This window comes from Aedes albopictus, chromosome 3 (genome assembly GCF_035046485.1).
Source record: "Aedes albopictus strain Foshan chromosome 3, AalbF5, whole genome shotgun sequence".
Lineage (NCBI taxonomy): Eukaryota > Metazoa > Arthropoda > Insecta > Diptera > Culicidae > Aedes > Aedes albopictus.
The window spans coordinates 8,082,758-8,093,822 of NC_085138.1; the positions used below are offsets into that span (position 1 = coordinate 8,082,758).

Here is an 11,065-nt window from a genome sequence, read left to right on the forward strand (position 1 = left end):
ATCCCATTGGAACGGTTTTGAAATTCCTGTAATCCATTATCTAAATGGAATTTGATGCAGAGCAATTTGAGTAATTTAGTATTTCAAGCCTAACTTTACCTAACACCGTATGTAACATATGTAAACAAGAAACATCACATGAGGCTCTGAATTTCGTTAAGGACTACTTGTCTCACTCACCTTTGGTTATGATTTGTGAAAAAATACCCGGATTTTTTACGTTTCTGAAATGCTGAATGTATGAGTAGCTATAGGAACAGCAAACTTCCCCTTAAATTTTCTCCGTTCGTTGATTTTGTTAGATACGGTGTTTGGTAAAGTAGGCTTGATCTATAATTTACGGCCAAGAAACAGATAGGGGATTTAATTGAAGTTTAGGGAGCGCTCAAGGATGAGTGATGACGTAATATTTGGTATATTAAAGGCTTCCAAAAAATCTTTTAATTGAGTTATCAGCTTATATACTCTTAGGCCGCCATTGAACCCATAGCTGGATAGTTTTATCTAGCTATGACTTCAGTGACTGTCTTAGAGTAGCGGAGAACTCCCTAGACTAAAGGCTATGAGATTTAAAAACGTATCTAGGGGCTGTTCATAAACCACGTAGACCAAAATTTGGCCATCTCAGACCCCTTCCTCCCCCCTCGTAGACTTTTGTCCATACATTTGTATGGAGCGCAGACTTTGGCCAGACCCCCCCCCTCCCCCCTAAAACTCTACGTGGTTTTGGACGGCCCCCTAGGTATTTGTCTCTAACAGCTTCCTGTTTATAGCTCAGTTTCGAGTTCAACAGGAATCGCTCAAGAAACTTCTTGACCGATTCCTGACAGAAACTTTCTACGGTGACTGCCATTTGAACTGTCATTTCTTTGCAACTGTGTACTGCGATCAAAGAAAAAACGGTTTCTTGAGCGATTCAGGCAAGGAATTTCCCATGCATCAAGATAGGCTGAGAAATTTCTTCTGATCTGCAAACAGCCCTTAATGCTCACACAATATACAGCATGAGGTAACTGCGATTTGTCAAGTGGTGAGTTTAATATCTTTTTAAGAGTCTTTAAGGGTCTTTTTCATTCCAATTGACGAATAAAAATTAATTTTTACTTAACCCTCTAATACCCAATCCCGCCTTTAGACGGGGTATAGTTTGAGCATTTTTGTAATTTTTGTGTCGTGGAAAATCATTTTTTTTATATTTTTGGCAAATATTTAGGACTGTTCTGTATATATAAAAATGGTTTTTGGTGTATTTTAAAGTGTATTTACATTTTTTAAAATCATTAAAAAAATGATGTTTAAGTCACCTTTTAGAAGTCATTGCTTATTTTGTATTGAATCGCTACAATTAACATATTTTGAATTTTTCCCAAATCATACTATCCTTGTTTAATAGTTTAAGGGAATCGAATACACTCTAAAATTATTTTCCATAAAATTACATGGAAAATAAAATTTTCTGTGAAAAAAATTTAAAATAATAATATTTCAACAATAATCATAAAATCTCAAAATGTTTTCATCTACAAAAAATCCGTACCCCAAATTGGCTTCCAGGAAAAATATAAAAGTGTGGGGATGTTCAAAAATAAAAAATAGAAAAATCAAAAACTGAAATTCACAAAATCGAGAATTAAAAAGAATCATCTTCCAAAACATGTTTAAATCTATTTTAGATGACGAAAAATGATATTTAGATCAAAATCAAAAATTTGGGTATTAGAGGGTTAAAATTTTACAGTTCGAATATTAAACTTGATAGTTCTTCTAAGGAAATAATTATCAAACTATCAAGTTTAAGTGAAAATTAATTGTAATTCTCCAATTAGAACAGACCTAAAGAAGTACTTTTAAACTTTAAAACTTTAAAATTTAAAGTATAAAAGCAATCGAATCTACAAACGTAATCGTCTGAAAATCCATTATAAAATCCACTGAAACACCTCTGAAACGCCACTGACAAACGCCTGAATTCAATGTAAAGCTCACCTGAATGCCAATGAACCTCCCAAATACCTTTGGAAACCCCTCTGGAACCCTCTTGAAACCATCTGAAAGCTCATCCGAAAGCTTGCGTAGCCCTTTTGAAGCATACCCGAAAGCCTGTAAAGCCGTTGAGAACGACTTTGAAAACCTCTGAAGCTCGTCCGAATACCTACAAAGCCTTCAAAAGCCACGAAACCCCATCTGAAACCCGCTACAACGCTTTGAAACGTGTCTAGAATTCCCTGAAAACTGCAAACCTGTAATCTAGGCCGTCCCTGTTTGTTAAAACCAACGGTTTTGTTCAACGATAACTCAACGATTCATCTCAAATAGAACGAAGGTATACACTGCATCTGAATCATAGATAATGAAAAGGGACGTCACACGGTTGCACATGGCCTAGACTAGAAACATAGTCAATGCTTACTCAAACAGATAACTACTGATAACAGCGGATTCGACTTCGATAAGTTGCTCTTTAGAGCTGTGTAGTGCTTCCGTATCTCTGCACACGACACTTTTGCGCGCGCTTATTTTCAAGTGACTGTATTCTTATGTGCGCTACCATCGAAGGAAGGTATGTCGTGTGAAAAGTAGCGTCCACTATAAAAGTTTCGCGTAAGGCATCAAACAGTATCAATAATCCAGAAGTGCGATAACAACGTGAAAGTGTTCTGATCAGCAATCGTCGTACCCGGTAAATCGAAGCAAAATCGAAAAGTTCAACATGCCGTGCAAGTGCTGTAACAATGGTAAGTAAATCGTTGATCCAGTGGAGTGAAGTGTAGTGTAACCGTAACTTATTTCTTCTTCGATCAGATTGCAGATGTACCGCCGAATGCGGCCAAGGTAAACCATGCACTGCTGCATGCAATTGCAATTGTACCTGCAAGAAGGAAACCGGCAAGGATTGTTGCGAAACGGGATGCTGCAAAAAGTGAAGGCGTTTAGGACTATTGGACATTACTGTTACTAAATGATCTAGGCGTACAAAACTAGTACATCGTCACATGATGGCGTTTCATAGAATTTCTGATTTGAAAATACAGGATAATGCAGTTCGAAAAGATGTCTAAACGACGTGTGTTTTATAAAAAAGAAGACAATACAAATTTGGAGTTTGTTTTATCAGAATCTAAGGAATTGCATGTATGTGTATCGGAAAGTCCCAGCAACACTCTTCGGTAAACTTCGGTCGACGATCAAGACTTATGACCGTATAGAGCAACCGAAAAGATCAGTGTCTTTTACGATGCGTTTGTTTTTATTTCATCCGCTTCCACTGTTTACGAAGTCCATCAAAATCCCTATGCGCAGCTACAAGTCACCTTTCATTACTGTTCGAATCCTTACTGAGAGCCTGGGAGCCAAGTCGCTCAACAGGTTATGGGCCCCATAAGGAAGGAGGAGAATGTGGCGTGATTCTGCAACCAAGTTGAGAAGCCATTTCCTTGGAGTTCGTTGGGTTGGTAAGAAAACTGAAAATGCGGGGTCACAAGGGGTTGAAAGATTTGGTGTCGCATTATTATTAAGCAAGTCGCACAACCGCTATTACGAAAATTGCCTTCTTCCCGTTCGTTACCAAAGCACAGAGACAAGATTGACGCAATCCTCTAACGGTCGAAAACTACATTCGGCACCAAGGTAAGTAGAAAAAAAACACCTTGTTCGGCACGTCCTTGCGACAGTTGAGGGATGGGAAAGGAAGATTAGGGTTCATTCACAAATTTCATAATGCCAAAATTGGCCTTTTCCGACACCCACCCACCCCTTCGTAACACTAATTATATGGGGAAAAAATTTATTTGTTCGGGCTGTAACACCATGAAGGTCACCCACCCACCCCCTCCAGCGTTATGACATTTGTGAACAAGCCCTTAGTTGAAGAACTAAGAAAGGTATGTAGAGATTTATACGTCCTCTCAAGCCAAGGTGTCACGGGAATTTGGGTGTTATTAACCCTCTACTTCCCATGGTTGCTCTAGAGCACCATCGGTTTTCGGCGAACTCGGGACAAATGGAATTAGATTAATATGATGTAATAATTTTCAAAATATGGTTGTAACCTCATAAGGTTGATCCAACTACTAACTACTTGTTTCAATAGTGAAACTATTGATAAACAATCAAAAACCTATTGATTTACAACCAAAATTTTTTTCATTGATTTCGAAAAATTTAGCCAATTTGCAATAATTTTTGTTCAAGCACTTTTTTTGGAAACGCTTTTTAGCATAGATATAGTCGTTCAAAGTCGTGGGAAGGAAAGGGTTAATGGAGAGTTAAGTCCATAGGATACGTTTGGGCACCAAAACGATATACAGAACCAAATCCACCAAATTTTACGAATTCCAGTACTCTCGCGACGAATTTGTTGACCTTCATTAGCGTCTCCAGGACATCCAGCAGCAATATATCATCAAAACCATGGGAATCACGTGAAAATGAAGACCCACCGTTTCTCAATTCAGCCGGCCATATTCAAAACAACGCGGAGCAAAGAAAACGCGTGATTGATTTGAAAACTCAGTAACTCGCGTTCACAGCCTGCTACGATCTCCCGAAGCAAGTTTGATGTCGCAACACTTTCTGTTCGCGACCGTCGGACCGTTTGGGAAGGGAGCAACTGGAGTTTGAAGATGAAGTACCTGCAGTGCTTACAGAAAAAGCAACAGAAGTTTACCGGGAAACGCTACGGCTGTGGTAGACTAGACAGGAACATCTCAAAAGAGGTTGCAACCTGGCAGTTAATTCCAATTCATGCTCTCAAAAGAGAGAATCGTTGAGTTTCATAGTAGATATGAAACAAGGCGAACCAAAAGAAAGATCTTGTTCAAACTGGATTCAGGATGTGGCGATCACTTGGAAACAAGATCAGGCTATGATTGCTGCGAAGGATGGAAGCACAGACAAACATACGTAACACTTTTCAAAACGGCTTGACACATGCATTTAACGATCAATTCAAATTTCATTTGATTTCCGAAATCCTTTCACCAGGGGCGCTAGTGTTCGATCGCTTTGACGTTTGCCAGTGTACACGTTGCTGAATGATGCAAACGAAAATTACAGGCGATTTGTGTAGTAGAGTGCGTGTTAGATGAACGTCAAATCAAAATCCATAATGGCGCGCGGTTCTACCGACAGGTGGCAGTGGGCTCATAAAAAAGACACCGGGCAAAAGTTTTTGAAGCATTTCTCCTTAAGAGTTAAGTCTGTTTGTCTGTGTATTAAGGGTGTTAGCAATTGCGGCTTACTCTACGTGAACTAATAATGATCCCTCAACAAAATTTACCTCAAGCAATCAGATCGCCTCTTGAGACAGAGGGAGGCTAAGAAACTGAAGATGGCGGCGAAGTTTTGGCTGCAAAAAGTTACCAACCTTATTTTCGAAATTTTCGACTCTTCCAGTCTTTAAGCAACTAAAACGACTATTGCTTCGACATTCCGACGTTTCCACATATATTTCGTCTTCTTCAAGGATTTAGAGGCTACGTTTTGTAGTTTGTGTGCTTGTCTTGCTCTCCTAATAGATCCTTCAAGAGCAATGTTGAACAACAAACTCTAGAGTGCATCTTACGTAGGATACGGCGCTGCTTTTCCCCACACACCATTGAAAGCAAGGATGTTTTCGATCATCTGGCAATCATTTAACTCATTTGTCTATAACTCAGTTCAGAAGCCTAATATTAAAATGTGATGTTCAACAAACTTGTAGATTATTGTTTTTCCTACAATTATCACCAAGGACGCCACATTCTAACTCTTATATTTACAGCGTAAAAGTGTTAATACCTACTCATACTAAACGATCGGATTTTTCGATCGTTTAGTATGAGTAGGTGATACTAGCGCTCTCACGCCGCATTTATGAGTTAGGATATGGCGTCCTTGGTGATAGTTATAGGAAAAACACTTATCTACAAGTTTACCGAACATCTCATTTCAATATTATGCTTCTGAACTGAGTTATGGACAGATTGCCAGGTGATCGAAAACATCCTTGATTGAAAGGTTCATAAAATTTCCGCATATCATTCTGCTCCATACTGTTTTGCGTCCCAGATGACATTCCACTCCGTAGTTTCTTCTTTCTGTGGTGAATACCTTCACAAATCAATGAAATCCGAGAAGTGCCGACTGTTCACTACAACGTGATCAATTGTACTGCAAGTTTCGCTAATTGGGTGCATCCAGGTGTGCTTTCGGGTATCTTTGCATGCAAAGTAGAAGCTTTATTGAGATTAACAATGATAATGCTAAGTTGGTATGAATACTAACTGATGAGTATATGTTTTATTGTTCCTATTTTTTGTGTGTAATAAGCTTACAAGGTAATATAAAAGGTATAAATGCGGTCGTTGTATGTCTAGCTCTAATGTCACATTTTAGTATTCGAAGCTGTAAATGACTTCGATTATCCATACTTTTGGGTGATAAGGGCAGCTGAACCAGCCTAATCGAGTATATTTTGCACCAAAAATCTACATCCTAAGTGGAGAGCCAAAGTTGTACACCGGGTAGCGAGGAATGTACGCCTGGAATCCGATCGCATTCGGTTCCCCGTCATTCACGTTGACCGCCGACTGGTTCATGGCCTCCTGGTAACTGGGAGGTACTGGAAATGCGCGGAAATATAGTGATGATTAATCAGGATCGAAGGAACGCTGTGAAAAGGAACACTTACAAAATCCGATCGCAGGAGGCGCCGCCGTAGCAGGAGGGTACGGCAACGGGGAGCTTCGCGCGTTTGGTAGCTCCGGCATGGACAGAAGTGGAGTTGCCACGCCTGACGGCATTGGCATGCCGCCACTCCACCCGAAGCCAGCAGCACCACTATTGTTAAGGGGCGATTCCAATTTTGGCGACATTCCGAAAGGAACTGTACCAATGGTAATTGGAATGGTCATTTCCTGATCCGATCGAAAACCGCCCAGTTTGACCTTAACTTTTAGTTCGTACTCTACGGTAATGATGGGGCATTTGCCGGTCGGAGCGGTGGCCGGAATTACCAAGTCTTGGGTATACTGGTTGGATTTATCACTCGTAACCGTTGTGAGCATTTTGGCCACTGTCTTAGCCTCACTCCTGGCCTTTCGAGTCGGCGTTTGACTAATAAAGCAAACTTTTCGCACCAGTTTACTCCTAATGGCTTGTATCGGAATGTTACTGGCATTGTTCAGATTAACAGTGATGGGAATCTTCTGTCCGGAAACGTACCCACTTACGGGTAGTTCTATGGAAAAGTGCATCGGTCCGGAAATGCACGGCCAAAACCAGAAGTTTTTCGATCGTTCCAGCTTCATGGGCTGGCCTACCTTTTCCGGTTCATGGTTGAGATCCAACGGTTGTAATACTGTGAAGGCAATAGTACAGGTTTGGTCAAATTTCCATGGCCGGTAGAGGACGGCCCGGACCGTATATCGAACCCTGCCATGTTCCCCCTCGAAGGATGTGGCCGCATTGGACGGTATCTGGCAGGTAAATTTGTACTCATGTGTTCCGGCCGGTATTTCGATGGCGTCATCTAAACATCAAGAACAAAATAATGACTCACGCTAAACTAGTTTTCAAAGGAAAGAGTGTTCATTAAAGAGCAACCCTACTGACCATTCGTTCGTGGGATCAAAGCAACCTCTGAAGCAATGTATTCCTCTTTTCCCATGTATGTTTCTCTTTTGATTCTCCGCCAGCGATTGGCTGCTGCTGTTGCCGCTGCTCCGTTGCGGCGACTCAATTTGCTCTTTGTCCATTTGACTTCGGCGCACCCCGTGATGATCAATTTGAGATCTGTAAGGAATGAGCAGAAGCAGAATTTGCAGAACGGCCTTGAAATAACGTGTAATTCGTCCCCTCTGATGATACGCACTTTTAACTTTCTTGGGATTGTCCAGGTGTAGTTCCACGTGTCCGGTGAGCGTCTGCCCGGAATAGAACACTCCATTCGGATTGCTATCGAACTTGATCGCACACTGTGTCGGCATTTTGAACTAAAGCGAAATGACGACGGACGGACAGACGGCAACAAAGCAGGCAGTGCGGTGTGATGACGAGAATCAATCACCGTGCTAGACGCTGTAGAGAAGCATCGGTGAGGACGGATCACTGAATACTGAATGCTGGCGAATGCGGCATTCATAACAAGCGAGTTTGTGTTGCGTGCATGCGGCTTTCGAAGCTTCACCAATACCGAATCGGCGCAAAGCAAATAAGTGCGCCGCGTACGCACAGCGCAAACGCGCACGTGGTTGTGTATCGTGAAGCTTGTAGCTTGCACCACTACTCCAATAATCATTATCGGAATGTTTTTGTTTTACTGATTAGAATCGGTTTGTTTTGTTTATGTTTATGATATCCCAATTTTTGGACAACACTTGTGATTGTATGGTTTTATTGGAAGCCATCGTCCATTTATTGATCAACAAATTTGATGAGAATATTCGATTCTATTGGAATATATATTTACAAATATGGTTTCCTCCTTTTACGAACTCTTTTTTTTTCGAAATATGTAACATTTCGAGAAGTTTTGAAACTAATTTCAGTTTACCTAGTAGCCTTGTACTACTCGATACTTTGGTAGTTTGATACATAATTGAGTAGGCCATGCAAAAGAATGAAGAATTATTATCATTTGATCTGTCAAGCCGGAGAGTACCACATTGGCGACTAGAAGAACCCATTTGCTGAACAATCCTAGAGGAGCGGAACTTTGAAGAATGAAAAAGAAGGCCATCTTGGAGAAGCAGAATAAGAATAAGGATCAGGCAGAATTCGGCAGGAAACGCGGTGGCGTTCTTTTCGGCTGCACACCTTGTGAAGATCAACAATAACAAGGAGGAATACGACAGAAGAACAAGGAAGAGATTGGTTTTTTTTTTCTCCTGCTGGCTGAAACTGGGAGAGCCAGTTGAAGCAAACGGTAATTATAAAAGGTCTGTTTTCTGACGGATCAGACATGGAGGAAATCGTAAAATCTCGCTTCGAAAGAGGAACAAGCCATAGCGGCAGATGAAATTCCGACCGGAGCTGGCAATAATGTCTCGCCTCAAAGGAGGGAGCCGCCAAAGCGGCGGTTGTAATTCCGGCCGAAGCTGGAAATGATGTCTCGCCTAGGAAAAGAAAACGCCTAACCGACAAATGAAAATCTGGTTGGGGCTGCCAATAATGCCTCGCCTCAGGAAGGGAGACGCCAAAGCGGTGCATAAAATTCCAGCCAAGGCTCGCAATAATATTTCGCCTTAGTTGACAATCTAAGCGGGCACTGGGCAGGCCGAGAGTGCTGAGCACTACTGGCCCAAGCATATCCAAGAACTTCATTGAGTAAGCGGATCTATAACCGTAACTAACTAGTAGACTCTGAAATACTTCAAAATACTTCTCAAACTGCATTATGCTCTTTTGAAAACTTCCTAAAGCCCGTTAAAACTTTGACAAACCTCTCTGAAACCAGTAATCCTGAAGGTTTCCTACAAAGAATTCTTAGAGGATTTCTGGAACGAACTCCTGCAGGATTCCCAAGAGAAACATCCTGCGGATTCCCACAAGGAACACCATGAGGATTTTCAAACGGTATTTCTGGAGGATTCTCAAAAAGGATTTCTGGAAGATTTCTTTAACCCTTTGGAGCCGGAGGGGTCATATATGACCCCAAAATGGAAACGGCTGTATAAATTATACTGTTTATTGAAGAAGTTGTTGCAAGTTGAGTCTTCTGTTGAGGAAAATGGGAATATTTGTAAATGATACTACTGACAACCTAGAACATCCTGAACAGCATGAAGTTTGGAACAACGAAATAAATAACATACCAGTTGTTCTAAAAGTTGAATTTGGATATGGGTTAAGTTCATATGTATTCATTTATCTTTCGTCAAGGATATCAAAAGGTATTTCATATTCTGAAGTATTCTAGGTGTTCCAAGCTGTGCTGTAGTAAAGTCCTTCAAATCTACAAGAACAATTAAATGTGTTTCCGCCATATATAATAGCATTGCAATAGGGTTCCATGAAGCTTTTGAAATCTGCAATGCCATTTATAGTCAGCCAAACTACCTTGGAGTTCAGAACTTCAGGTCTACACTCGTAACAGTAGCCATATCTGTTATACTGAATAACGTTGTAATTTTAACGTGATAATTGGACCAATCTGAAGTCTACTTGATATTATTAAAACCCTTTGGGACATTCAGGGTCGTCCAAGTTGTTTTCGCCATGAATAATTGCATTAAAAAATCTCCTTGGACCCATGGCGCTCTTGAATTTCTCAAATGTCATTTGGTGACACAATAGGGATATTCCCGGTCAGCCAAACTACCTTGAAGTACAGAACTTCAGGCCTACACTCGTAACAGTTGCCATATCTGCTATACTGAGTAACGTTGCATAATCAACCGCAGTTACTGGACCAATCTGAAGTCTACTCGATATTATCAGAAACCTTTGAGACATTAAGGGTCGTCCAAACTGTCCTGAAGTTTAGCTCTTGCCAGTTAGAGTAGTTATTCTCACAATGAACTTAACATTACACATCCAACTGTAATCTGTTATCCCCCTGGCATTTCATGAGTCATTCCAAAATAGTTTTGAGATATTTCAGATCAACCAAGCTATTTCGGAGATCTTAACTTCAGCTCTACACTTGTTATAATAGCTTTTGCCACTACGTTAAGTAGTGTTACATACTCACTTAAATGAAATCGTCATCCTCAGCAAACGGATTACCGAGAATCCAACAGCCGAGAATCCTGTTATAATTTTTACTAAATATCGGTAGAAGTTTTACCGAGTTGTCGTTAAAACTTTAAGTATGTAACCCACTTGTATTTACCAAAGTAGATCGAGGAACTATACGATTTGTTATATATTTTTGGGATATTATGGGCCATCCTTACTGTTGTGGAGCTTAGTTAACAACCATGAGGTGATTTCGTTTTAGATAGTAACGTTACACCACCAAATAGGATTCATGAACCTCTTAACTCTCAAGGGTCACTTCATGACAGTTTTGTATAATGAAATAAGTCACCGGTACACCCGTAGACTTTAGGATCTAAACTCAAGAACAGTTTGGATGCTCTAG

General features: G+C 40.6%; 1 protein-coding gene and 1 long non-coding RNA gene across 2 annotated transcripts; one reads left to right on the forward strand and one right to left on the reverse strand.

Annotated features, from left to right (window-relative positions):
* Positions 1-2,226: 2,226 nt before the first annotated feature.
* On the forward strand, positions 2,227-3,117 carry LOC134291267 (uncharacterized). Its single transcript, XR_009999004.1, has 2 exons — positions 2,227-2,735; positions 2,803-3,117. It is a non-coding gene; the product is annotated as an uncharacterized LOC134291267 (long non-coding RNA).
* A 3,126-nt stretch (positions 3,118-6,243) lies between these two features.
* Positions 6,244-8,238, reverse strand: LOC109426332 (arrestin domain-containing protein 3). Its single transcript, XM_019701789.3, has 4 exons — positions 7,853-8,238; positions 7,594-7,773; positions 6,671-7,510; positions 6,244-6,601 (listed from the first exon to the last, which is right to left on the reverse strand). The coding sequence occupies exons 1-4, from the start codon at positions 7,965-7,967 to the stop codon at positions 6,468-6,470; spliced, it is 1,269 nt and encodes a 422-aa protein (XP_019557334.2). The 5' UTR covers positions 7,968-8,238; the 3' UTR covers positions 6,244-6,467.
* Between the last annotated feature and the right edge of the window lie 2,827 nt (positions 8,239-11,065).